Here is a 27,994-nt window from a genome sequence, read left to right as displayed (position 1 = left end):
GGGCCGCGGGGCGCCGGGGGCGGGGCCCGCGCCACGTGACGGGGGAGCGGCCCCGAGCCCGCGCGTCCCCGGCGGTCACGTGGCGCCGGCGCCCCTCCCGGCCCCCGCCCCGGTCACGTGGCGGCCGCACCCCCGTCGCCATGACGGCGGCGGGCGGAGGGGGCAGTTACGCGGCAGTAAAACGGTACCGCCACCGCCCCCCCCCGCCCCCGCGCCCATCCCCGCCGCGCCCGGCCCGGCCCGTTCCCCGCCGTCACCCGTCCGCGCGGGCCCCGCTCGTCGTCCGCCACGGGCCCCGGCGGCCCGTCCTGCTCCGCTCCCGGGTCGGCGGCGCCGCCTCGCTGCGGGGGAGGGGCCTCCCCTCGGCCCCGGCCCGCGCGCCGGGAGGGCGGGGGCGCCGCGCGCGTCACGGTATCACGTGGCCGGCGGGCGGGCGCGCGCGCGTGACGCCGCTTCCTCCTCCTCCTCCTCCTCCTCCTCCTCCTCCTCCTCCCCCCCCTTCCTCCCCCTCCCGCGCGGGCGGCGCGTGATGCGGCGCGGCGCGGGCGCGCGCTCCCGCCCCGCCCTCCCGCGGTCACGTGGCCGCGCTGTTTGGAGGCGGCGGCGCGAGCGGCGGCGGGGAGAGCGCGGGGCGCGGTGAGGGAGCGGCGGCGCGGGGCGGCAGCAACAACAACAAGCTGTGTCCCCTGTGCCATCTGTGCCCCCTGTGCCCCGCCGGGGCTCGGCTCTCGTCCCCCGTCCCCCCGCCGCGGTTCCTGGAGCGCTGTGGGTAGGGCTCCTGCCTTTGCGGTCCTTCGCCTCACTCCGGGTACGGGAGCCAGAGCCCCGCGGTGCAGCCCCGGCCGGAGCTCGGGCCACGCAGGTGGGATGTGGCAGAGAGCGGGCAGGGCAGAAGTGGCCATTTAAGGTTTTTGAGACGCTTTGAGAAGTAACTTTTAGTTTCGTTGGCTAAATGTGCCGCTTCCCTTTTCCTAGCGCCTGGTGAGAGTGAGCGCTCGCTTTTCTTTTGAGGAAATGTGAATTTCTCCCGTGACGGGTTTTCTGGGAGGGAGTTCCTTAATTTATGGAACCGCGTACTTAGAAATTCCGGGACTTGCCTGTGCAGTGTAACAGGTTTAGCGTTTTGTTAAGCAATGTGCAGGTTTAAACTTTAAACTCAACGAGAAGTTATTTTAAAGTATGTGCTGCTTAGGAAAAATATGAGATTGTGATTTTAGTGGTTATTTAATTCTTGGTTTTCACTCTGTTATCACTTGAATGCGGGAAAAGATGCAGTGGAGACAATAGCTTATAGTTGTATCAAAATGCATAAATGCAGTTAATTCTGAATTTAGTATAACTTGAGAATAATGCTCTTTAAATTTACTTTTGGGGGAGAATATGATGTAGTTATACCAATGCTAAATTTTTTCCTTGAGAAAGTTAGTTTCAAATCAAAGGTGCATGCTGTGGGGAAAAGCAAATTTTTCCAGAAAACAAGGTGTTTTCTGTAGCTACATGTTAACTTGCTTTGTAGGCAGATGTAAACATAACTAAAGTTTAAATATTTCCAGGTGTGTTATCTGATAGGTTAAGTTTTCAGAAATTAACTTGAACAAAATCTTCTCATAAACAAAGCAGGAGTCTTATTTTCCAGCCCTTGAACCTCTTTTTGGCAAACTGAAACCTGATGATTTTGAGTAGGAAAACACTTAGTGTTTCTTTAAGCGTGGAACTCCAGCTCTAATACTAAAAAGTGAGCTAATCAAGATCTTTATTTTTGGCAGGTACAGCTAAAAGTTGAAGCTGTAACACGCCCATGAATGAGCAGCATTAGTTGTGTGCACCCATGGCCTCTGTGCCAGTAATTCCAGACTCTTACAACCATGTCCTGGCAGAGTTGGAGTGTTTGGATCCGTTGCTTTCTGCGCTCAGGTTGGATTCCAGTCGTCTTAAGGTGAGTTTGTGGTGTATAGCTTTTTTTAATTTTTAAAAAATTCAAGTAATGACTGCATTTGGCTAATTATTTGATTAAGCCGTAGGATTAATCTAACTCTTTCTGGGATGTGTGTATGCTGTCTTAGCAGGGGGAGTACTTTGGGAAGAAAGAGTGAAGATAATGGACCCTGTTGCTCTGTGCGTTTCCTTAATGCAGCTGTTGGTAACAGCCTGACACAGCTTACACTGTTTGCTCCAATTGCAGAGTGCTGTTTAATAATCTTCCCTGCCAGTGGTTCAGGAGTGGTACACACAGCTGGCAAACAATGAAGCCTTTAAAAAAACCACTGTAAAAATGCAAGAAAAAGATGCTGTGATCAGAACTTACCAGGTTATGCATTATGATTTTTTATTTCTTCAGTGCACGTGTATAGATGTGTCAAAGAGATGGCTGGCTCTAGGCAGCTCAGGAGGAGGACTGAACCTTATCCAGAAGGATGGTTGGAAGCAAAGACTTTTTCTCACTCACAAGGTAAGGATAAAAATTTTAAATGAAAATTTCCAAAAATGGGGCTGAGAAAGAAAAATTATTTCAAGTTAATGCATTTTAAGAGTTAATAATTATCTTCAGCTTACTGGGTTGTCCAAAGAAGGTGAAGTTTTGGACTGCTGTGTTTAAAACAGGTTGTGGTTCTGGAGGCTATCCCTACAGTGTGTGGTGTATTGGATTTCATGAGCTGTGAAAAATATTACTTCAGAGTGTCAAACCTTTGTTTTTCAAATTCTTACTTTTTAACAACAGCAACAGAGTTATTTGAGTATTTAAGGATTGGAAGAAAATTTTCAATATGAAACCAGAGCAACTCACAAGTAGATAACTCCCAGTGTTTGAGTGTCCACTGTGATATACCTGGATAAGTGAAAAAATGATAGGCTGACTTGCTGTTGCTGGAAGAGATTGTGAAACAGAGATTGTTATTTGTAAAGCCGGGTGCTATTTCTTAGGAGCCACTGCTGCTTTCAGTATAGCATGAATGCAGCCAGTTTTTTAAGGCTGGGAGCACCTCACTTAATTCTGTCAAAACATCTTCCAAAGGTGTGAGGACAGAAGAGTGATTTCTTTGCTTTCCAAATCAGAGAACTCAGTGCAGTCTTTGGTCTTGATGTTATCATGTTGACAGCTGCATCTTGGAGTAAACTCAGTGTAAGCAAACAAAACCTAAGCAAACAGTAAAAAACAGCCACATCACAGCAGAGTGGTAGCATCTGTTGACATGAATCTGGTTTATATGTTAAAGATAAAAGCTGCACAATGGTAGTGGCAGTACAGCAACAAGTTTCACCTGCTCTTATTCCCATGCTTGCTTTCAGGAAGGTGCCATTTCCCGGGTGGCCTGTTGTTTGCATGATGAAGACTACGTTGCTGTTGCAACCAGGTGAGTGGTCTACTCACAAACCTTAATATTTTTAAGAAGCTTCAAGTTTCAGACATGGACAGTTGCTGAGAACTCAGAATTAACTTACCTGGTTAGCTGGTAGAGGCCCCTACAGGATAATTCTCTACACAGACAGTTTGCTTAACTTTTTTTTCTGGAATAGTCATTCTAGGTTAAGTATTATTTCTGTAACAGAGCATCTATGGCAGAACTCATGCCTGTGAAATTATGATGGTAAATGTTTCTGAGATCTTTCAGCATGAAAAGAAGCCTTCTCATTAACATGGTAGAGTGAGATTGATAGTTAATTCCACTTATATTTAATAAAATCCATTTAAATGTTTTTCCATATCCTCACTGGCAAGTGTAACAACTGTAAGAATAGCCTTACAAAGCTGCTTATACATTTTGTGCAAAGAAGGACACTTATTCTTCTCCAGAATTAAGTGTGACACTTGCTGAAAGCATGCAACCTCCAACAGAACCAGCTCTGAGGCATGCTGGCTTTGCTTGGGGCTCCTCTTTCTTTGAGGAGATGTGTTTGCATCTATGTTAAGTGATAAAACATTAGAAGACTTATTTTCAGCCTGTATTCTCTTTTTAACTTGTTGTAGCCAAGGCCTTGTAGTAGTCTGGGAGCTGAATCAGGAGCGTCGTGGGAAGCCAGAACGGATTTATGTTTCCTCTGAGCATAAGGGCAGAAAAGTCACAGCTTTGTGCTGGGATACAGCTGCCCTTCGAGTTTTTGTAGGAGATCATGTGGGAAAAGTATCAGCCATCAAGATTAACACATCAAAACAAGGGAAGGTAAAATGCTGTATACTTTGATTTATCTTCGTTCACTGGGGATGATGTGTGGAATCTCTTTGTTTATGTTAGCAAAGTGGAACAGAGCAGGGCTTGCCAGCTGATGAAGTTCTGGTAGCTTTAACTATTAGGATGAAGAACCAGTCTCTTGAGACAGCCATAGAAATCCTGACCCATGAATTCTCCCCATCCTTAGTCTGTCTATTTTAGTAATGCAATTTGAAAAGGCTTTCAAATGTTCAGAATTAAAAAGCGGTCAATCTCCTGCTTCTTGGAATTTACAAGTACTAAAGTTAAAGGTCTTGGTGTTTCTGAGCCTATTGGATTCCTTAGACTCCAGCTACAGGTTCAGCTGTTTGTTTTAGTCCTTAATTAAGCTGTTGGTCAGAGAAAGAGCAGTCCCAGACTGGTTTTGCATGGCTTTCTCTGGATGCTCTCATTCTTAAACATCTGGATTAGATAAATAAATGGTATGTGGTCATTGAGCCTACATGCTTTATATTTTGTGCAAAGGACACACCTGTTAGTGATAGCAGCCTGATTTCTGGCCCTTAAGTGTTCTTTAGCTTTACCTCTACTGGGTCCTTTATTTTTAGTTAGTAAAAAGGAACAGAACCTAGAAATAGTTGTTTGTCCAGGTCCTTTCTAGCCCTCATAGAAGATTTTGATGAAAAATTGACTTACAAGTAGCAAGACCATCACAACATTTAAGTAAAGGGTGGGAGAAGTTCAGCTGTGGGAAGAGAGGAGAAAGGCCCATGGAATCTGTGTCTCTTCACACCTGTTAAAGGAGCAGGACTGTTGGATTTGTCCGATAATGCGCTTTGTCATATTCCTAAGAAGGGAAAACAACTCTAAGATGGCAAAAATGGTAACTGATAGCAAATTCAAATGCAGTTCCCAATAGTTTTCTTACCCATAAGTCTGTCTGAGACTCTTCATCCGCCTGTGCAAACTGAGACACTGGTAGGATAAATAGATGTAGATAATTTGTGGCAGGGTAACAGAGGAGGTGAGTTTGTGAACAATCTAATTCCAGTAGAAGTTGTTTTCGGTATCAGTTAATCTCTCTGTTTCTAGAACTGTTAGCTCAACATACCTGTAGGGAGAATTGGAAGAAAAAGCACAAAGCTTACAATAGCAGGAATAAAACCCTCTCTAAATGTTGCAGGAAGAAACCCTTTATAAAGAAATTGCAGGATGCTACAGGGATATGACTTTTTTTTTTTCCTTAAATCTTTAATAGCGGTTTTGGGAAAAGGAGGATTTAGACTCTTGTGCTTCTGAGCATTGTAGCCTTGCTTTGTAAAGACAGAGAAGAAAGGCACTGCTATGTCTTTTGTTGTGTATTCATAGCATACATGAGTCTTTGCTGAATTTTGCTATTTTAACATAATGAAACAGTCTTTACTTTGAACTAAAGACCAGCATGTTTTCTCTTTTTTATCTGTAGGCTGCTGCTACTTTTGTGATGTTTCCTGTCCAGATTATAACCACTGTAGATTCTCGGGTGGTTCAGCTTGATTATTTGGATGGAAGACTGCTCATATCTTCACTTACCCGCACTTACTTATGTGATACTGAGAGGTAAGTTCTGTTTTATTTCTGAAATACTGGACTTCAGAGTCACACACAGTTTCTGAAATGACATCAGTGTCTCTTTATCTAGCCCATGCTCCCTCAGTCTGTTTCTGAAGATGTTGGGAGAGGTAGTGTCAAGAATTTTACTGAAATCAAGATAAGCAACATCCTCTGTTCTCCCCTGAACTACCCAGCCAGTCATTCTGTTGTAGAGGGCTGTTAACATGATTTCCATTCCATAAATTCATGCTGACTGTTCATAATCACTGTCTTATTTTTCATGTGACTGGAAGTGATTCCTGGGAATGTTCCCACTTTCCCATCATTAGGCTGAACAACTGGTTCTGCTGAGAAAAAACCCCTTTGATCTGAGCATTCATTTCAACTAATGAATATTTCTGCACCCTGTCTTGTATAAACTTTGGGCAGGCTTTGTAATAATCATTACAGATTTCTCTATTAAGCACCAAAACCAATTCAGCAGCTGGGATTAGGTATTTTTTATTATTCAAGAAAACCATAAAATTAATTAGGGCTTTTGTTAATGCTGGCTTACTTAACAAGTTTATTTTTTCCCCTCTAGAGAGAAGTTCTGGAAGATTGGCAATAAAGAGAGAGATGGAGAATTTGGAGCATGTTTCTTTCCTGTTGGAAAAAACAGTGGGAATCAACAGCCATTAATATACTGTGCTCGACCTGGCTCGAGGATGTGGGAGGTGAACTTTGATGGGGAAGTGCAAAGCACACATCAGTTCAAGCAGCTGCTCTCATCACCACCTCTTCCTGTTATTACTCTCAGGTAGAAACATGAGTGTTATCAGTGATGAACTTGTTTGGGACATCTTTAAGACAAAAAAGACTGAACTTCTCCTTCAGTCAAATGTTAATCCTAGTTGTCATCTTAATACTGTCTCCCCTAAGAGGTGTAGCCAGTAATTATCAAAAATGCCAAAACCCTGATTTCTGCAGCTGTGTCTGTGAGCAAATGAATTCTGCTGTCATGAGGCTATGTTTATTTAAGACAGCCAAGTATTTACAGGATTAAGAATTTTAGAAAGTTCTGTTATTGTAGTTATGCTTGTACTTGATAATAATTTTATTTTGCAGGCAGGATCCTCATTATACTGGTTCCAGCTGCTCTCCACAATCTTTATCTTTCCCCAAGCTGCTGTATTTGACGTGAGTATTGACAGCATATCTTCCTGTTGATAAAGTAGGCTTAAAAGTTATATATTCTTCGAATTTATATTACCAACTTCAGGTTTTTGCATAAGATTTTTCCAAGTATCATGCTAAACATGTCTCACATCTTGCTTGCTATACTTAAGACAATGCAATCCCTGTATATTTTACTTTTTTTATTTAACTTATCTTACCACAACTGACTGTTGCACCATTACCATATGCTTTGATTGCAGTGAGCACTGCGTGGTGACCTGGACAGAAAGAGGCATTTATATTTTTCTTCCCCAAAGTCTTCAAGTCTTGCTCTGGAGTGAAGTTAAAGGTAAACTAAAAGTTCTTAAACATTGCTTTGCAACATTGTCTGTTACACTGGTCGTTCCTAAAGTCTTTGCCTAGCATGGATGCTATTAAAGCTCAATTTCTGCAGCTGGATTGCAGAATATTTATAAAAAACTTGTCATGTGTCGGATAGATCCTTGAATATTAACCATTTCCATGCCTCCTTCAGCAAACCCCTCCTTCCATAGATCTCAAAGCATATTTCTGGAGCAACAAAACATGGTGTAGAGTGACTCATAAAATACAGTAGTTAAAATACATGTGATTAACCTGCAGTATCCTTTCCACTTTACTCGGGCTCATTGTCAGTTGTCCTATTGAAGGATAATCTGAAAGTTTAAAACGTTGGGGTTTTTTGGGGTTTTTTTTTTCCCTAAAACCTGTCTAAATTACATACAGGGAATATATTTATTTGGCAAATGAGTGAAGGCTCATAAACAGGGATGTGTTTGGTTATAAGTAGAGTCCTACAATAGTTATTGTCAGTCACTCTTTCCCCCTCTCCCCATTTTGGTGTTAAGTTTGCAATACCTTTGTTATGGAGTGTTTGCATACAGCATAAGTATTGTATTTGAAAACTTCTGGAAGGACAAAGTTGTTTTTTTACCAATTAATATTTTCCTTCTGTTTCAAAAATTAAAGCCTGATAAAGATGACAAATACATAACTGTATTTGTCATCTTTATCAGGCTTTAATTTTTTATCTTAGAGCAAAAGGAAACTTTGGTAGTTTAGTGTATTTTTTGAATGTTTGCTAGAAATGGAGCTCTGGAAAGTTTTGAAACTGTTTTATAGTGATTAGGTGCTAGGTTGGCACTCCTCAGTGTTTGTTTTCCCCATGCCTCTCGTGCTTTGCACTCATTTACAGTCAGGTGGGAATATACTTTCATCTTCTTTCAGGGACAAAAAGGAATGTTGGTTAATGACTTCAGTCCTTCAGGTATTGCTCTGTGTGTGATTTTGCAGATATTCAGGATATTGCAGTTCACAAGAGCGAGTTGTTCTGTCTGCATACAAATGGGAAAGTTGTGCACCTCTCCCTTCTGTTGGTCGATCGCTGCATAGAGCGTCTAATGAGAAGAGGATTCTGGACCCTCGCTGCCAGGGTCTCTTGTCTCTTCCAAAATTCAATTGTTTCTTGCAGAGTAAGTAAATATATATCTCTTTGTAAATCTGCAGTACAACTTCACTGTCTTTCCTGCCCCCCTCCTCCATTAAGTTTCATGGTTACTGAGATTAATTTTGTTGGAATTTTTAAAGGTGTCTAAACATTATACTTTAAGGGTTAAAATCATCCTGCATATATGTTTTGTTTTCACATGTGCATTAGAAATAATAATGCTTCTGTTTCACTGGGTGCTTTTAGGCAAGAAAAAATTTGCCTCTAGACAAGCTGGAGCACTTGAAGTCTCAGCTGGATGCTTCAACTCAGCAAGATCTCACTGCACAACTGGAAGAATTGATTGCAAAGCTGGAACCTCTAGATTCTGCATGCAGCAGTAGAAGGAGCAGTATTTCATCTCATGTATGTGTATTGGTAGCAGCAGAAATGTTATCTACAGGTTTTATCTTTATGGCTTGAAGTCACCCCATTGCTCACTTGGAAGATGAGGCTTTCATTTCTACCCTGTCTACTACAGCCCATAATGCTGTATTCTAAAACTAGGTGGGGTGAAATGCTTGCATTCTATAAGCTCAGACCTCTGCCTCTTTCCCAAATTATTTTAGGGCTAATGGCTGAGATGTGGACAAAGATTGATATGAAGATGATTTTTTTCCACAGCTCTGTTTAATGTTTTAATGTACTTCAGTAAAGATAGTCTTGGTTATAACTCTAGTTTTATGTCATGAAAATGAATGTCTGAGTGCTCAGAGCTATCTTAGCCCTATTTTAAAAATTGCCACACTCTAAGAAGCTTAAGGAGAAAGCTCTAAATAAAATCAAAGTATATTTCTAATAAATATACAGCTGCTTTTCAAGAAAGGGGAAATATTTCATAGTTTATACAATATCGGCTGCTGCTTTCACTTTAACAGTGTTTAAAAGAAAAGTTTAAAAAACCAAGTAATGTAAATACCATCTTGATGGGGTAGACAAGTTTTTCTTCATTGCCCACTGCAAAAGTAAACCATGAGCAAAAAAATATGTGTTGGTCCTGAAATGAAGTAGTTTTGTGGGGTCTGTAGTTGTGCTAGCTGGTTATGGCTGTCCAGCAGGAAGACAGATTCTTGGGTATGCAGCTACAAAGGGGTGAAGTGAAAGTCAGTCTTGACTGAAGGACTAGAGCTGAGGTGGGTTTTGCCTTTCACTGTGTACACCACTTGTTCCACAGGCTGCTTTTCTAAAACCAATTGCAGCATACACATCTTTTTAAAATCACTGAACTGCACACTTGCTGGCATCTGTGTTCTTTCCTATCCTGGATATGGTAGAAGTACTCCGCTAAATAGGAGTTTTCCAGGCAGTGAATTATGAAATGCTCTGAGGTGGGTACAAGAGATTGAGTTTGTGTGGTACAATTGGTTGAGTTCATTGCAGAAAATTGAACAAGGAAGTGCAACTCGCATGGTGTCTAACTCCCCTCCTTGGTCTGACAGGAAAGCTTCAGTGTCCTAGACTCTGGAATCTACCGTGTTATCAGTCGAAGGGGCAGTCAGTCAGATGAAGACTCATGTTCCCTCCACAGTCAAACATTCTCAGAAGATGAGAGACTTAAAGAATTTCCTGCACACCATGAAGATGAACAACTAGAACTTGGTAGTGTTTCTTAATGAAAATGTTTGTTGAATGTTTTTGGTTTCTTGTTTATTCTACAAGAACTTGACTGGGTTGGCTCTGTGCTCTTACTTTCCACTTTCAAGTTATTCATTATTAATACATGTAATTTGATCAACTGAAAGTGTCACCCCACCTTCCAGTTAAAATCCTTCCTGAAACATTGGGTTGAAAAGATGGTTCCACAGAATCCAGACTTAAAAGCAAACAAAACCCAGTGAAACAAAACAAAAGGTCTAGAGGGCTTTACGAAGCATGGCCTTCACTCCAGCTTCTCCCTCTCCATGTGTATGTGAGCATTAGTGCTAAGATTCTTTCAGCTGTCTATGCCAGTATCAATTGAGCTTCAAACAAGATTTGTTTGCTGCCAGTATCCTTTTGTAATGTTTGTTCCAGAAAATTTCTTAATTTGGATTCTGGCTTACATTTCTTCAGGGAAAGCAGAAGTATTTTGATTAAGCGTCCTTAACTTTCTCACAGGGTTTCCTTTGTACAGAAGATCGTTTCTTACACATGTAAATTTTAGTGTTGGTGTGCTAGAATAGTTAATAACTAATATTTAGTCCATGCAGGGAGCTTTTTTATTTTCTGGCAAATGCCTGTCACTGGGCTTAAGCTAGAGTGAGACTGTAATGGCTTTTGTTCTCTGCTGTGATTGGGATTGGGAAGGGTTGCAGAAACCTAGGATGATGAGGAGCTGCCTTAGTTCTAAGTATGATAGAGAGGCTTTTCTATAAAAAGGCTATTTTTTAGCTTTTGCAAGGAGTATGTGCCAGTTGAGGATTGAGAGAATTTGGATGCTTTGGAGAAAACCACACTGGGGAGGGAGAGTGCAGAAATTGGTATTTAATTCCCTACTTATCAGTAGTGTTGTCCTGAGATACTCTTAGGTGTACATGTGCCTCTTTACCTACATCACCATAAAAACAAGTGAGCAAACTCTGAAACACAATTCCCAACATTAAAAGTGAAAATTCAGTGACTTAATTTTTGAATGTCAGAAGATAGAAAGGTTGTGTGTTCCACAAGAGATAACAGATTTGTTGATTACTTCCAAGTAGAGAAGTTCTAGATGCTTCTTGAAGCACGAGTACTTGATTTGGTATTTGGAAGAAATGGACTTACTGTTGCCCTGCTCACAATGGCATAAGATGTAATGAGTTTTTAGGTTGCTAGTCTGCATAATGAACAAAAGCAGCCTTATTTACAGCCGATTGTAAAGTCAGTTATGACCTTTAGGCACAGAATCCCTTGAGGGATTCTGATGGTAGATTTTCTGTAACAGGGCAGCATCTTTTCCTCTCAATGCTGTGGTTACTGCTGACTGTTGCAAAGTGCACTGTCATCCTGGCTTAAAATGTTCCCTTTTTTCTTGTTGACATCACTTAAGATAGTGTGTGCTTGTACCAGGAAATTATTAAGCAAAACACATTGTAAATACTGTTAAGGATATAGAAGAGAAAAGGAAATAGTCAGTCATTCTGTATTTCCTGTGATTCTTGGCAAAAGCCAGAGGGCTGTGGGCTCACTTAGATTTTTAAGTCCTTTCAAATAAGAGGGTAATTTATACCCTAATCATGGATTACATGTCTCTCTGTTCACATGTGATTTAGATTTTGGAAATCATGGTCATGACTGACTTTACAATCAGTTGTGAATTGATGTATGCCACACTACTTAATTTTCCTAGATGTATAAATAACTCGGTGGATTAAATCAAAGTTTTGTCCTCTAAATGGTCTGTAAGTCTAATTTTAGAAGACAGTTTTCATACCGTTGTTGATCGTTATTTGCCGTGCTATAAAGCCAAAACACTGTTAATAAAGCAGACTTAGCTAGGTTCAAAGTCAGTAGTAAAATGGCCCTTGAAACCTGGCTCCATGACTTCTTGAGTATTAAAAAGGAAAGTATGGTGAGCAGGTTATTCATTAATGAATTAGTGACTTGCAGTTCATTTCACTGTTTCATTTTTTTTTTTGCTAGGCCACTGTTTTCATGACTTTTTATTTCAATTCCATTTGTCAGAGAACGTTTCTCATGCATCTGTGGTGGTTGAGACTGACCGGAATGAGACATTTCTCCCATTCAGTATTCCTTTGTCATTCCGTTCCCCATCTCCTCTCGTCTCTCTGCAAGCTGTCAAAGAAAGGTAAAACATGCAGCAGCTTCACTCATCCATTACATCTTGCCCTCTTCTGTCCCCTGGATTTGTAGCATTGTGTGCTTTAGTTCATGCTCTGTTCTGCAAACATGTAACACCTGAACGGGAACACCAGAGATGAAGTCAGGTTTGCCAGACAGTTTAAGTCTTAATCTTGGCTCTAGTGAAGATACAAAGAGCTGCTGGTAACTTCAGTGGAGCTAAGACTTCAACCACAGTTTTAAACAATTAATAAATGTTACATGTCTAGGAATGTTTACTGTTACCCTGTAAACTCTGGTTGTGGTTTGTATTCAAAGGAAAATTTACTGAATATTGTTTTGGGATTTTGCCTTCCTGTATCTTAGGGGAAAATCATCTTATGTTGTATAGGAACAAACAGATAGCTATTGCTAAAACACACTTGCAAAGTCCTATCCCCACATGAACTTTTCAGCAAATCTAATTGGTTTCCCAAACACTTATGGAATAATCGTGGCTTATACCTGCTGCACTTAGATCTGTATCCATTTTATGTGTAAATCACATTGGTATTTTAGAACTCTTTTTAAAAAAAATGGAAGATAAGGGGGTGGGTGTACAAATACAAAGGTGATGGTGTTAAATATTTAACTTATTTTTTTTATGAAAGTGCTGTACGTTAATTACTTAGCTAAAATATCTCTGGCCTGGCAATGATCTGAAAAAATTGCACAGCCTTTCCTTGATCACTTCATTAGGTAAATTGTGTCGTGCAACAAAGAATTGTGGCTGCTGTCAGCAGTGTGAGGATCTCAGAATAAACATCAGAAGAACATGCAATGTTTTGAGTTCTTTCTAAACTGTAAGCAGCCTTGAGGACCTTACTAGTTTCTGCTGATAATGAAAGCTACATTTTCAAGTATTTCCTGTATGCATTTAACCATTAAATAAAATACTATCATACTTACAGTTAATTTTAAAAAGTAGCTTTAATCCTTCTATACATTCAAATCCAATTGTTTTGCTAGATTTGAATCCTTTCTTTCTGCCTAAAAATGCTGGGTTGGTTTGTTGTTTTTTTTTGTTTAGTTATAGAGCAGAAAGCAGGAAGCTTTTTTTTCTGTTCAAGTCTTGTTGACCTAGTTCTCTTCATGGCAGTGGTAGAAATAATTGAGTTCTGCTATGTTCATTGAGCTTTCTCTCCAATAAAATACCTGAAGGAATAGGGACTGCTGAGTGAAAAGGTCATAGTTGGTGAGCTTTGTAATCTGAAGAATTAATTTGAAGCATTGTAAAGTGGTTTCTTACCACCAAGACTGACATAATTTCTGAAAGATGCTTTATGTGTTAAAGCTTTAAAATGCAAAAGCTAAAATGTAGCCGATCTGCATTTATTTGCATACAAATTACACATACATGTCAAAAATCTGTGGCTCATGTTGGTATGTGTTCCTGCTTCTCCAGCAGGAGTGTTAAATACTTCAGGTTTCTATTCTGTGATGAAAACATGATCATGGCTGGAGTATGAATTTTGAGCAGGTTCTTAGTAAGTTTTGTTCCTGTTGGTCATCACTGCTTTTATCCTTTTCTCAAGAGTTCTTCAGATTATAAAATCTCTGAAATTAGGGTTTGAATGAAAAGAGTGCTTGGTTTGTTTGCTTTTAAACTTCTAATTTTAAATGTTTGAACTTGTGATTCTTAGTGTTTCCAGCTTCGTACGCAAAACCACGGAAAAGATTGGCACACTTCATATAAGTCCTGAATCTAGAGGGAAGCATGAAGCAAAGGATGATGAGCAGCTTCCAGAGCTAACTCTTAATCCAGTAGGATCTCTCCAGGAAGAAAAAGAGTGAGTGCAAAATCACATTTTCTGGATGTCCTGAGGATAGAAAAAAATTCTTTCAAGCAGAGTGAGGAATTTGGCATTAGGTTTTTCTAGCTGCCTGTGGTGGGTTTCAGTGGTTCTCCCAACTCTTTTCTTAGAGCTGATGAGGCAATGAACACAGAGCTAAGTAATTTCATATTCCAGTGCTTATTTACCAGTTTGGACTAACTTTCATACAGTGGCATGGTACTGTTTTTTGTTCAGCACCTGCAGAAATCTACTGTATCTGGAGTAGAAGCAATAATAGAAAGCCACAAAAATAGTATTATCTGTTGCTCTTCATGCCCAGTTTATCCATAATTTCTGTTGAGCTGTTCCTTCTTACAAGTGATAGCTTTGTATTTAATAAAGGAATTAGTGCTGAAGAAATTTTTCAGGAAATCCTCACATAATTATTGAAGTTAATACTTCAGATAAGACTGAAATGAATTTGCTTTTCAAGGTCAGAACCCCAGAACTGCCGGCTTCCTGAGGAGGACCGTCTGAGAGATCTCAAGGCTGCAACAGCAGAAACTATGTAAGCAGAGAAATTTTTACTGTATAGATATGTAGGGCTTTGGCAGAAAAAAAATGGGTTTTTAAAGTGTTTTAGAGCATCGCTCATATATGCATGTAAAATGAACAAATGTCTAGTAACATAACCTGAAATAATCTCATTTGGTGAATGACTTGATTCCTCTTTTTAAAATCAAGCAAGACTCACTAAAAGCTCTTCTAGCATTATCCCTTTGTCTTAAATGCAGGCATAGTTTAAAAAACTAAAAATCAAAAATAAAAATTCATTCTGAAAGAAATCCTAGGGAGCTCAAAATATGCTGAGGTCATATGTAGACAGTATGAAGTAGCCTAAATTCTGTTTGAAATCAAAATCACAAAAGACCTAACAACTGAGTCAGAGTCAAGTCTAGGGAATAGTTACACAAAACCTATTTAAAACTTCACTTGTGGTATCTTATAATTGTTAAACTAGCAAACTTCTTTTTTATGCTGCAGGGCCAAGCTCCAGGATCCCCTGATTTTGTTAGAACCTCAATGTATGAGAAGAGTCTTACAGGAATGGCTTGTCTCTCTAGAAGAAAAATTCAGCAAGGAGCATTCTGCTTTGTCTGTTAACAAAAGCAAGGCTGTGAGTGCTGAAGATCAGAGGGCAGTCCTGGAGGAGACCCTGCAAGTGGCTTCAGCTGACAGAGACCCAGCAGACAAGGAACAGAGTGGTATTTTGGAAGACTGCATTGAAAAGGAAAATACTGATGAAACCTGTGTGAGCAAAACCATGTGTGAAAATGGCACTGATGTGACAGGGCCTCTGGGCTGTGGCTTTCGGGTGTCTTCTCCGTGTGTCATGGAACCTGATGTTCTGAAAGATCTTGTGGAGCTGACCACCCTGTGCTTTGAGCTGCGTGTCTTTTCTGGTGGGAGTGCTGAGGCTGAGGAGAGCTCTGAGGGAAGTCTGCCACCAGCAGCCTCAGGGACCTTGGCTTGTAGGTTTATGCAAAGCTACTTCTTCCTTTTGGATTTAAAGAGAGTAAAACAGTGTATTATAACCACATGTGCCACCAGCCCTAATGTATGGGAGACATACATTGCAGGATTGAAAGGTAAATTATGAATGTTGTATTGCTTCTTAAACTGAAAATAAGACTGGGAGAATACTCTCATAATCATGTCTGAAGATTTTCCTTCTGCCGGTGTAGTGTGGCAGTGGGAGAATTATTGGTGTGTGGGAGTTTGTTCTGGTTTTGGGTTGTTTGGTTGATTGTTTTTCCTCCCAGATATTTCCCTTAGGAAGTACTTAGCTCAGCTGGTTATAACATTGTGCTAATAATCCTAGCATTGTGGGTTCAAGCCCTGTATGGACTATTCACTTAAGAGGTGGACTTGATGACCATTGTGGGTCCCTTTCAACTCAGAATAACCTGTGATTTCTTAAAAAAAGAAGTGTTGGCTCCTTGGGGAGAGATTGTTCTCCTCCCACTTTGCAGCTTAGAACCTGTTAGTTGCATGGACCTTGTTAATGGAGCACTGTAGTGATTCCAGCCTATTTACAAACATGAGCTAAAGCATCATAATTAGAATCACAAATCTGTAGAAACAAGGCAGAAGGGAGAGGGAGGGGCTTCATCATTTGCACTAGCCAATTCAGCTTGTACAGGAATGTGCAAGGTTAATATGAAACAAAACTGAATGGAATAGATGGTTCCATGCAGATGAGTGGCTTGTGATCACTTCACACTTCCCTGTTCCACAGAAATAGTTTCTGATCTTTTTGATGCATCTTCAGTTTTATTGAACCAAAGCTTCATGATGATATTGGAAAACAGAACTTTTCTGTTCTCTGCACTCAGCTGCTGCCTTATGTATTTCTTTTAAGAATGAATTAAAGCCTTAGCATTGATTCTGCTCCAGCAGAGAGCAGATAAACAACAGAATCTTGCTTTGAGGATTGGTGTTTGTGTTTCTGGGAATCTCACTGTTTGGATTCTGAGAGCCCTAGAAGTGAAAGTAGTGTATGCATTCTTAGTTTGTCCTTAGTTGGACACTTGTGCCTGGAGATAATACCAGGCATCAGGATTGAGGCGGGTGTTGAACTTCCCATGAAAGCAATGATAGCTGTTGTTCAGCAGAAGGACAAAAGGAGGGCCAGGACATGCTAAGGAAAAAAAAAATTGCACAAATCTTATAACTTGTGCACTGATATATTTCAGAAATAACTTCTCACAGTCCAGTGGCTTTAGCAATGGAAAGTGAGGATATGTTGAAAATACTGAAGCTACTGCATGACCTGGGGCCATGGGATGACAGCCCACTGTTGCTGGCACATGCTCAAAGGTTTGTACCTAAATCTTCTGAACTTCCTGGTGGGAATTGCTTCACTTACCATGTCATGGAGATGCCTGGACTCTCTTAGAGAGATCACCTTTCAGTACTATTTTGAACTTGCAGGAGATCTTGAAAAAAATATTTTGCTGTTTGGTACTGAAAATAGTTTTTGTTCTCTTTCTTTCTCCAGGCTTTATGAAAAATTTGGGGAAACAGCTCTTCGGCCCTTGATCAAGTTTCACCCCTCTATTTTGCCTTCTGATATTAAACAGCTTTGCAGAAATGATCCAGCTCACTTTTTAGCATATTTAGATAGTCTGGTGAAATCTAAGCCGGAGGATAAAAGGTGAGGGGAATGTAGAATCCTTTTCATCTGTCTGCTGTCTTCATTGTGTAGCTGTGTGGAGATTTTTTTGTCTTGGCTTTTTGGGGGCCTTTTTTTCTGTTTCTGTATCTGTCTGTTTGATGTTCTTAAGCATTAGGTTCCAAGTAATTCTGCCAGTTGTAGCTGGCCTTAGAGTGGACTTCTTGTTAGGTTAGTATCTAGTTTTAAAAGGGATTTCCTAAAAAATACTTTTAATGGAATTGACGTTTTTTTGTTCCTATGTCTGCAGTTCAGTGTATCAGGGTTAGATGGCATTTAAAAAAATCCAAGCAAACCAAACAAACAAAAAACAACAACAAAAAAAAACAAATGTGTGGGAACTCAACCTGCAAACTTGGTTTTCTGTGGTTGCCTCAGTTTATAGAGACATAAAACATTTTAGACTTTTCCACATTTAATTTTACATCCCATTCTCCCCACCCCCCAACCTCTGCCTTTTTGTTTTTTTAATTTGTCCACACACAATCATTGCTTCTTCTTATCTAGTATATTTAAAACTGGTAGGATTGTTTTTTTTTCAAGTGTCTGCTTTGTTTTTCAGGCCATTTCTCCTTAGGTCTCTTCTGCAGCCAGAATCTGTACGGTTGGATTTGTTGTGCTTGGCAGTTTCTCATGATGCTCCACAAAGGGCAAATACTGTGGATGAGGAAGGAAATCCCAGGTATAGTGAGTTTCATCCAAGGTCCTGAGTGCAGCAGAAAGACTTAACAGGTCTGGTTTTGGGTTAGATTTTATGTGAAAGTTTGGATCACTGACTCCTTGGAGCATTTTGCAGAGTTTCAGCAGAAGCAACCAAAGGATTGAACAATTTTTATTTGCAATGCCTTTCAGAGTGACTGCTCTAATGACATTGCACATGGTGTTTCATGCATTTTTCCTCCTCTCTTTTCATAAATCTTCCATAATGTTCTGAAGAAAATCAATAATGCTTTAAAACTGAATTCTCATCTTCTAGGCCAAGATCACATTTGTTTACTTGGGGCTACAGCCAGCTCATTCTGCTCTTGATTAAACTCCCAGCTGATTTTATTATGAAAGAGAAGATGGCTGACATCTGTAAATCACATGGGTAAGGAGAAAATTTGGTAACTGTTGATACTAGGTTAGTGGATATTCTGATCCTGAGAAGATACAAATGTAAATGGCCTATCTGCTTCTTGTTTGGACAGGTTTTTTTTAAAACATTTCCTTTCTTGAGGGTGAATATTCAGTGTCCAATTTAATGTACCAAATGGGAGGTATTCCTCATGTCCCTACTCTGTTTCTGACATTGATTAAATTTAGTTGCTTTCGTCTTTACTGATACTTAAATGATCATGTGATTGTTCTTGACCTTGGTTTGAACTGAGTATTTGATTCCTATAAATCTTTACTCTCTTATTCAAGATTTTGGCCTGGATATCTTTTTCTCTGTCTGGAGCTGCATAGAAGAATAGAAGCCTTTACTAATATTGTTCATTTGGATGATTTGAGCCTGTTGAATGAAGAAGATGGTTAGTGGTTCTTAAGTTATATAAACATACTCTTGTAATGTAGGAACTGCCCTTATATAGTGGTTTGCCCAAAGCTGAGTTAAACTCTTATTTGTTGAAGTATTTTTGTAGCCCTGTGTGTAATACAGCATATTTGAAACATATAAATGGGTGTTATACTCTCGTGTCTTTATGCTGTACTGTGTGAAATCAGTTGTGCTAGAAAATGCTTGGAGTTAAAGACTCTTTATTTATCAGTTTGGAGTAAAGGCTAACCTTGCTGTTGTAGACAGAGGAGTAGGAAGCCTTCCTGCACAGCACAAAACTCGCCCACTACATGTGCAGACACCCAAAGTTAGGGTGAGCAAAGCACTGTACCACAAGGCAGAACTTACAAGAAAATTCATTCCAGCCCTAAGATGGAAAAAACTTTGTTTCTTGATGTAATCCAAAGTCTTGAATACCGAACTATTGTGAAGCTGTGTGTGTTCACCACTAAATCTTTACACAGAGCCAGAGCAGTAAATTTCTGTGCACAATTTGCTTGTTGATAATGCTTGGTCTCCTAAATTTCATAGTAAAACAGAATAGCTAACTTCCCTTTTAAGTACAGCTATAGTTTACATAGTAGTTTTAGAATAGTCCTTGTTTTACAAATAATGTAACAAACTCCTTTTAAATTTAGGTTCCATTCCAGAGACCATAGAAGAATGGAAGTTTGTTCTGCATCTTGCACAGAATCACAGCACAGCTTTCCACCAGCACAGCCCACAGAATGGGAATGCTGTCAGCAACGGAGGCCCGAGCTGCCCAGACTGCATCACTGTAGAAAACGTCGCTCTGTTGCTGGCCAAGGCCATCGGCCCAAATCGTGCCTTGCCTCTCTTGCAGGAGTGTGGCTTGACTCTAGAATTGTCTGAGAGATTTACTGGTGTTTGTGAGATACTGAGAATAGCTGAGAAAAGGCAGAGGTAAGAGATGTGTCAGCAGAAGATCCACACTATTCTTGGATCTCCTCCATGCTTTAAACTTCCTTTTTGGTTTACAAGAAGATAAAGTAGTTCATATTTTTACCTTTGGTTTTAGACTCATCTGAAAGCTTTCTTCTTATTTTAGACTCATCTGAAACCTTTTATATTATTTAAGTATTTTGCAATATAGGCATTTTAAAAATGAAAATGAGGAAACAGGAAATCCTACATTAAAATTGTATGTGAAGGAGATTGTCTGAAAGAGATCTGTTCTGCTGAGACCTGTACAGACTGATCTCTCCTATTCCTCCAAAGGTGTGAATGGTGATGTCAGGATGTTACTTCTGAAATGCCATCATGTTTTTTACAAACTTCTCTTTATAAACATCAAACCAAAACTATGTTGTTCTTCCTGTTGTTAGCTTTTTTACTATTTGACCTTTTTTTTTTCTCTCCCCTTTGCTTTAATTGCAGAGCGCTGATTCAGTCCATGTTGGAAAGGTGTGACCGGTTTTTGTGGTCTCAGCAAGCATAGAAAACAACTTGGGAGAACTCTGGGAACATTTTATACTGTAATGACTGTATATTCAAGTGCCTCTTAAATTTCACAGGCCCTTAAAAATAACAAACTCCAGTCTAAAAGTTCAGGTATACTGAGCCAGTCTCCATCTGGCAGGTATCTGACCTGGAAGTGGTGACGGTTCTACTTACTCCTTTGGAGATTACTTTTGAACTGTAGAATATAGATCAAAAAAAGACAGTATTTATCTTGAAATTAAGCTCACAGATTTCCAAGATGAAAATTGCTGAATTTATTTTCTGAGTTTATAACTTAAGTGTCCGGGGATATGAGCCCCTAAGTATTAAATTATGGTGTATAAATTTTTTTTTGTTTCTTTGTTTGCAAACATGAGTAACCATTCCTGGGAAGTAGCTAAGCCTATACTTGTTTAACTTTCCTGTAAATGACATTTACCTTTAGTGTTGCTTTAGAAGTGTCTGTTATGGTACCTGTTTGTTTTTTCCCCTTCTTAAATTATATGGACAGGCCTTGCCTATTTGAAATTCATTAACCAAGCCAAGTCTCAGAATTGGAGGGAAATATTTTTAAGTAGTGGATTTAGGGTTAAAAATGCTGATTAACAGACAATCTTGTTAAATGAACTCGCTGTCAAACTACAAGCACAGTATTTCTAAATTGCCCATACCTGTTTGTGCAATGTGACCACAAACATCAGTTGTGGTATTCCAACAAACCTCAGGACAATGGAATTGGAATCAGAGTCATTTAAGTTGCAAAAGAGCCTGAAGATCTAATCATTAGCCTAGCACTGCCAAATCCTTCACTCAGCCATGTCCAAAGTCCACTTCTACATGGCTTCTAAATGCTTCCACGGATGATGACTCCACCTCTTCTCTGGACAGCCTGTTCCAGTACTGGACAATGCTTTTGGTAAAGAAATTTTTCATGATATCCAATCAAAAGTTCTCCTGGAGCAACTTAGGACCATTTTTTCTTATCCTATCCCTTGTTACTTGGGAAAAGAAACCCACCCCCACCTCGCTGCAGCCTCTTTTCAGGCACTTGCAGAGAGAGTGATGAGGTCTCTCCTGAGCCTCCTTTTCTCCAGGCTGAACACCCCCAGCTCCTTCAGCCTCTCCTCGCAGGACTTGTGCCCCAGACCCTTCACCAGCTCCCATTTCCCTTCTTTGGACTCTCTCCAGCTCCTCAATGTCTTTCTTGAAGTGAGGAGCCCAAAACTGGACACAGCACTCAAGGTGCGGCCTCACCAGTAGAGAGGGACAATCCCTGTCCTGGTGCTGCTGGCCACACCATTGCTGATCCAGGCCACAATGCCTTTGGCCTTCTTGGCCACCTGGCGCTGCTGGCTCATGTCCAGCTGCTGCCAGCAGCACCCCCAGCTCCTTTTCTGCCCAGCAGGGTCCCAGCCCCTCTGGCCCAGCCCGTGGCCCTGCCTGGGGTTGCTGTGACCCAGGACAGCCCCGGCACCCGGGCTGGCTGAGCCTGGACAATCGGCCTCAGCCCCTCGGATCCTCTGCAGAGCCTTCCTGCCCTCCAGCAGGTCAGCACCCCCAGCAGCCTGGAGTGTCTGCTGGGAGGCTGCCTCTATCCCCTCAAACAGATCACTGGAGTGTCTGCAGCTGGCTGAGGCTGCCTCCATCCCTCAGACAGATCACTGGAGTGTCTGCAGCTGGCTGAGGCTGCCTCCATCCCTCAGACAGATCACTGGAGTGTCTGCAGCTGGCTGAGGCTGCCTCCATCCCTCAGACAGATCACTGGAGTGTCTGCAGCTGGCTGAGGCTGCCTCCATCCCTCAGACAGATCACTGGAGTGTCTGCAGCTGGCTGAGGCTGCCTCCATCCCCTCAAACAGATCACTGGAGTGTCTGCAGCTGGCTGAGGCTGCCTCTATCCCCTCAAACAGATCACTGGAGTGTCTGCAGCTGGCTGAGGCTGCCTCCATCCCTCAGACAGATCACTGAGAGAGAGGCTGAGCAGTGCTGGGCCCAGCACCGAGCCCTGGGGAACACTGGTGACCATGCCCCAGCTAGATAAACTCCCATTTCCCACCACTCTCTGGGCCTGGCCATCCAGCCAGTTTTTTGATTGGTGAACAGTCTGTGTGTCCAAGCCAGGAGCAGCCCATTTCTCCAGGAGAACACTGTGGGAAGCAGTATCAAAAGGTTTTCTTGAAGTCCAGGTCAACTTTGGTAATTCCACAATTAATTCTGACATTTTGGAAAGTGAGAGGATTTATTTTAATAGCATTTTTTAAAAGCTGAAGGTTTACATAAGTATTTTTAGATGGGTACTGTCAAGAAAGAAGTCTTATTGCATATCTGGTTGAAATTGAAGATTCACAAAATCACTTGGATTTTATACATCATTTACAGAACTATGCTTTGTACTTGTGTTCTTTCCACATTTAATACATCTTTGGACGAGTTTCTTTTCAGGCTTCTAGTCTTGATCCTCTTCACTGTCTGACTCATATTTTAAGCAGAAGGCCACAGCATCTGGTCAATATTCAATTTTCACAAATATAATTTAAATGAAAAAGTAATGCATTAATTGAAACTAAATTTAATTAAAAGTTGATAATTTTGTTATATAATGATATGAAAATATTGCTTTATAAGGAATATTTTTATGTAGACTTACAGCACTTGTAGTGCTGCAAAATAATGCTTTAATCAAAATAGGATTGAGTAAAACATTTGGCCTTTTGAGAGATGCAGTCTGCAGACTATTTTATCTTTTCTGTAAGAAAAATTTGGGTGTGGAGGGATGGTTGCTTCACTAGGGGAAGGGAAATTCCAGGGAGACAATGAATAATGTCAGGCTTTCAGCCAGAGTGTTGCTTGTTGAAAAGCCAATACAAAACTATTTCTAAAACTATTTCTAGGCATTTCTTTCTAAAAAAGAGAACTTTCAAGCTTCTGTGGTTTGCATTCTGCCATTGGAAATAGAAGGATCTGTGCCATCAGGAATACTCCATGCTCTCACAGTAGGACTTGGAGTGGGAGCCAGACACCTACCAGATGGTGTTGGTGCCTGTTCTCTTCCCTGCCAGATGAGCTGCTGCTGCCTCAGGGGCTGCCACAGTTACCTACCTCGGGTTCATGCAGTGTGTGGTGTAGCTGAGTGCTCCCCTTGCCTTCCTCAGAGGAGTTCCTGGATTTCTGAGAATGTGCCTGTATGGTTCCACTCCATTTGCTTGGTGTATTTTGTGTACACATCAGTCTCTTTCTTACTTCTGTGGGGGTTTTGTACACTTGGTCACTTGGTTAACTTTGAGGGTTGGGGCGCTTTTGTTTTGTTTGTTGTTTTGTTTTGTTTTGTTTTTTTTTACAGTAAATCATAATTCCAGTTAGAGCTTTTTTTGAAAGTATATCATGTCAGAAGGGTCATGCAGGTAACATAATGGGAATTGTGTGTTCAGATTTTGTGTCTAAAGTGAGCTTGTGTTCATCATTTCAGCTAACTTGCCTGCCAATAAAGAGTTGGAAATTAATATTTCCTATTCTGGATGAGTTTGTTTTCATCTCATAAGGGTAGGGTGAAGGGACTGAAATTAGAGGGTCTTCTGTTCAGGAATTACTGAAACAGAAACTGCCTCAGTTGCACAGAGCAAGGCTCCTGTCAGCCAGCTGAGCACACATCAGTGACAGCTCAGCCAGCCTCATGGGGAAGATGAGCTGCAGCTCAGCTTTGGTTTTTGTGGGTGACTGGTGGTGGGAGAGACCCTCGAGAAGCAGAGATTAATAAAGGGGGGTTAGCCTGGAGCAACTTTAAATAGAAACTGGTTGGTGGTATTTTATCAAAGATAAAAGTATCATACATTATTTCACTATTAGAAACCTATGGGTAAATAACTTTTACTTCAGATACATGCCTGCATTTTCATTCTGCTTCTTTAAAGGAGACAAGTTTCCAGTCATTCTCTATGTGTATAAACCCAAGGTCACTGGTAGTGTATATTCAATACTTGGCAAAACTCCTGAAATGAGTTATTGCACACATAAATAAGGTACTGTTCTTTCCCAGATTAAGAAATAACTGCCGATATTATTGTGCCTAAGCTGGGAATTCACCTCATCCCCTTTCTCAGTCTAACTTTCTTAGATTGCAAAATTGTGGAATGTTTGTTGGACACAGTTTGCATTCATAGATATTTACAGTTGCAGGGCAGTGTTGGCTGCAGTTCATTTCTGTGAGCCAAGGGCCATGACCTGGAGCTCAGGACAGGAGGATACAGGAAAGCAGGCTCAGGCTGTTCCCTGCTGGAGCCCCAAGCTGCAGCTTTGGCACAGCTCCAGCATTGTCACTGCTGCTGTCCTCCTTGCTGGACACCAGGGGATGCACTCTGAGATGTTCTAAAGAATTGTTCTAAGAGAACAACTCTAAAGATATGTTCTAAAGCACCTGCTTTCTTGCAATTATTCTTGTGTTTTGCAGAAATACTGGTGTGGAGAGAATGTGAAACAGTGTAAGACTCAAAATATCTTCTATGGTCCACAGTGTGTGAGCTCTTGTAGGGAAAAATTCCTTAGGTCAGTTTTGAAGGCAATGCTTTGTTCTAAGTCCCTGGGCAAAGTGGATGCTTGTACCCCAGCTTACACGAGTCATTTGCCTTGTTTTTCAAAAACCAAAAAGGTGACAGACAAGGCTGCTTGCAGCCAGCAGAGAAGGCACTTGAGCTGCCATGTTCTGCAAGGATGTAGGTACCAGAATGGAAACAGGGTTGCAGCAGAACACAACGCTCCAGTCCCTGCAGTAGCTGAGCTCTTACACTGTGAAGTATCGGGTTCAGGAGTGCCAGGGGACAAAAATCTGTGTCTGCTCCCTGCTTTTGCTTTGTCCATTGGTTTAGGGTTTAGATTCTTGTTGCAAATTGTTCCATTATGAGATACATCACACTACAGCGTGTCTGTCCTGCTGCTGCAGGCTATGGAAAATGTCTCCTCTCCTCTAAAGCTAATTTTTTTTAAGTCCAGTGATGCCCAAGGAAGGCATTGTCACCACTTTATTAGCTTTGCTGCACCTCTTTCAACTCATGCTCTGCCCTGCAGCTCCAGGAGTGAATTGTTTACAGTAGCAGAATTGTGACTGGAGCAGCTACCCTTAACTCTTCTGCGGGGAACCTGAAGTGCTCTCCTACTTGCCAAATCATCTACAAGGCCACACAATGGGGACACTTCTTGCACACTCACTCTCCAGTGCAACTGCACTCAACCCAGGAGTTTTCTGCAGGGGAAAGGCTTGTGTCAAGTTGTTAACCAAGGGAAGCGAGCAGGCTTTAAGCAGGGAGAGCACAGTGGGTATTTAAACAGTGAACCATGCCAATAGGGCCAGACAGCTGATCTAAAATCTAGCAGAATTGTGTCTGTATCTGAATCTCCCCTTAAGTAAAATGTTTACTGCTGTGTCCAAAACTTTCCATCTGAGCCCCACAGAGGTGCTGTTGCAGCAGGGTGGCTGGAGACCCTTGAGAGGGGCCTTTGAGAGCAAGCCAGGGCAAAATGAACCATTCAGAGCCTCTTGATGGTCTGCGTGTCTGTGCTACATTAGAGCATGATCAGCAGGGATGTAGGTGTATGTGCTTTGCTTTGCAATGGAGCAACACTTCACATTTTCCATTTCATTAACTCTGGGATTTATCTGGCAATACCAGCACACATGGGAATTCCACCTAGCAGTTCCTGCAGCCCTTCTGTTAACGCAGCTCACTGTTCCTTGTGTACAACACAGACCTGACCTTGTGTTTCCGTGTGAAGACAGACATGCACCTTCCCCTCTGAGCTCTGTTCAGTCCAAGATCCAAACAAAAGCATCACCCTTAAGACAGCAGTAACACTTCAAGCACGTGGAACTCTTCAGCCTTTAAGGCAGTTTGTCCATCTGGTTGTTACGAGGAGCAAATAGTCCCAAAGACAGCAGAAGAAGTGCCATGTACTCTAAAAGATTGCATAAGAGGAGCTATGAACTTTCAGTAAGGACAAGGACAGGTTTCCAGTAATGATTTCTGTGTTGGGAGTGCTGATGGGGATTTCCCAGCCATGGCTATCCTTTCCAGTTTCCTCTTTTGAGGGGTTTGAATTGCTTATAAATACCCTCTCTGAGTCTGAGAGCACACAAGACGATCTCCAGCTCCTTTGGTTTTGCCGTTCTGCAGTGGTGAGTGGCATTCTGAATTAGTGAGCTGTGTGCAGTGTTTTGAGCTGGTATTCTGGGAGCAGAACCAATGCTTTAGCATGTGGGGCTTCTTTGTACTCATGACAGGAGCAGCAGGGATTGCTAAAATGCATGTTTCTCATGTGCATCTGCTTTAGTTGCGGAGCTTGTGGTTGCACAGAGGTCACAACTCCTTGCAGGGGGAGAAGGGGGTCCTGGGTGAGCCCCCAGCGCTGGGGCAGCAGCCTGGGCACATCTGGGGGTGTGGTGGGTTCTCAGTGGTGCTCCAGGACTGCTCATCTCTTTCACTGTTTCCCAGCTCCCCTGGCCAGGAACCATGAGGCTCTGGGTCTGCATCGCGTTGCTCTCCACTGTTCTGTGTGCAAGTGCTGACAGACCAAGGATGTTCGATGGAATAGTCCGAGGTGGACAATTTGTCCGGGATGCAGCGGGAGGTAAGCTCTGTTACCAGGGGCCCTTCCCTTAGGAGCTCCCTCCCCAAGCACTGCTTACCAGCAGTCAGTGCTGCAGCCCTCAGAGCAGGGAAATCTGCAGCTCCACCACGTTAAAAAGCCCCTGGTTTCTGCTGCAGGACCTCGAGGGCCTTGACCAGCCCCTACAGGTGCTTTCTGTGAGCACAGCCCTGTGCAAAGGCTGATGCAGAGCAATGCCTCACTCTGTTTCTGCACCTTGGGCCTTTCAGCTCCTGACTGAGATGGTACTGAACTATTTCTGGTGCAATTCTTTCAAGTCACCCTTATCTCCATTTCTCTGCCTTCTTCAGGAGCGTATGATATGTTCAAAGCATACAAGGACATGCGTGAGGCAAATTACAAAGGTGCCGACAAGTATTTCCATGCCCGTGGGAATTATGATGCTGCCCGGAGAGGACCTGGTGGTGCTTGGGCAGCGAGAGTGATCAGGTAATGGAGTGTGTTTGGCTTGTTAAAGTGAGTTATTAGCGATCCAGGCATTCCAGCTGGAGTGAGGTCCTTTTTGACTCGTAATCAGCTTTGCATCTAGGCCAGCAGAGGGGAGGGGAAAGAGTTCCCATCTGGACAGCCGATCTCTATAGGAATGGTGCCACATGATTGTGAGCCTTTCTCCTTGTCCTCCCAAAAAGGCAGATTTCTCTCTCTGCATTTCTGATAAAGAACTCTCCTTCATTGCTGGTTCATTTCCCAGCATAACAGATACGGGTTCCACCGCGGGCTTTCAGACAAAGGCCGGGCTTGTGCTTGCATCTCACCTTGAGAAGCCTTAAAAAGCAGTTTCACATGAGTGAGGGCCCCAGCACAAGGCTGAGTTAGATGCAGTCCGTTCAGGTGACATTTTCTCCTTCCGCACAGCGACGCCCGGGAGAACTGGCAGAGCGGCGTGAGCGGCAGAGGCGCCGAGGACACCCGGCTGGACCAGGAGGCGAACGCGTGGGGCCGGAGCGGCGGGGACCCGAACCGCTACCGGCCCAAGGGGCTGCCCAGCAAATACTAGCGCTGTACTCCGCTCCTGTCACACCTCCCTGTGTACAACCCAATAAAGGAATCCTCCTGAGAACCGTTCCCTTCGCTGCGAGCATCCGTCCTGCCGGGGCGCGGGACTGCG

The 27,994-nt window shown here is 42.1% G+C and overlaps 2 protein-coding genes across 8 annotated transcripts; both read left to right on the top strand.

Moving 5' to 3' along the window:
• The first annotated feature begins 95 nt into the window (after window positions 1-95).
• Window positions 96-23,732, top strand: HPS5 (HPS5 biogenesis of lysosomal organelles complex 2 subunit 2). Of its 7 annotated transcripts, none has more exons than XM_021525641.3 (23): window positions 96-184; window positions 1,767-1,936; window positions 2,339-2,449; window positions 3,289-3,353; window positions 3,968-4,160; window positions 5,614-5,747; window positions 6,325-6,540; window positions 6,849-6,920; window positions 7,160-7,248; window positions 8,232-8,410; window positions 8,632-8,790; window positions 9,864-10,023; window positions 12,067-12,190; window positions 13,866-14,012; window positions 14,491-14,565; window positions 15,042-15,646; window positions 16,754-16,877; window positions 17,059-17,214; window positions 17,795-17,914; window positions 18,209-18,322; window positions 18,640-18,746; window positions 19,411-19,696; window positions 20,171-23,732. In XM_021525641.3, the coding sequence occupies exons 2-23, from the start codon at window positions 1,829-1,831 to the stop codon at window positions 20,229-20,231; spliced, it is 3,405 nt and encodes a 1,134-aa protein (XP_021381316.3). In that variant the 5' UTR covers window positions 96-184; window positions 1,767-1,828; the 3' UTR covers window positions 20,232-23,732. The 7 variants fall into 7 exon arrangements, 6 of the variants coding, with proteins under 6 accessions (XP_021381316.3, XP_085437580.1, XP_085437579.1 ...); XM_085581454.1 differs by having other exon boundaries at window positions 12,025-12,190; XM_085581453.1 differs by lacking the exon at window positions 96-184 and adding an exon at window positions 585-862 and having other exon boundaries at window positions 12,025-12,190.
• Window positions 23,733-26,235: 2,503 nt separating this feature from the next.
• LOC110468085 (serum amyloid A protein-like) lies at window positions 26,236-27,946 on the top strand. The gene is made up of 4 exons (XM_021525669.3): window positions 26,236-26,395; window positions 26,712-26,847; window positions 27,177-27,315; window positions 27,742-27,946. The coding sequence occupies exons 1-4, from the start codon at window positions 26,237-26,239 to the stop codon at window positions 27,881-27,883; spliced, it is 576 nt and encodes a 191-aa protein (XP_021381344.3). The 5' UTR covers window position 26,236; the 3' UTR covers window positions 27,884-27,946.
• The last annotated feature ends 48 nt before the right edge of the window (window positions 27,947-27,994 follow it).

Source organism: Lonchura striata, chromosome 5 (genome assembly GCF_050655825.1).
Source record: "Lonchura striata isolate lonStrDom1 chromosome 5, ASM5065582v1, whole genome shotgun sequence".
In the NCBI taxonomy this organism is placed as follows: Eukaryota; Metazoa; Chordata; class Aves; order Passeriformes; family Estrildidae; genus Lonchura; species Lonchura striata.
This window is presented reverse-complemented; position numbering and strand designations above follow the sequence as displayed.

Bases quoted from the DNA above. Each gene is read 5' to 3' on its own strand.
- LOC110468085 (XM_021525669.3), top strand. From the start codon at position 26,237: ATGATTTCTGTGTTGGGAGTGCTGATGGGGATTTCCCAGCCATGGCTA. The intron at 26,396-26,711 runs GTGAGTGGCATT...ACTGTTTCCCAG, and splicing joins GGTTTTGCCGTTCTGCAGTG to CTCCCCTGGCCAGGAACCAT. The intron at 26,848-27,176 runs GTAAGCTCTGTT...TGCCTTCTTCAG, and splicing joins TGTCCGGGATGCAGCGGGAG to GAGCGTATGATATGTTCAAA.
- HPS5 (XM_085581454.1), top strand. From the start codon at position 1,829: ATGGCCTCTGTGCCAGTAATTCCAGACTCTTACAACCATGTCCTGGCA. The intron at 4,161-5,613 runs GTAAAATGCTGT...TTTTATCTGTAG, and splicing joins ACACATCAAAACAAGGGAAG to GCTGCTGCTACTTTTGTGAT. The intron at 16,878-17,058 runs GTTTGTACCTAA...TTCTTTCTCCAG, and splicing joins TTGCTGGCACATGCTCAAAG to GCTTTATGAAAAATTTGGGG.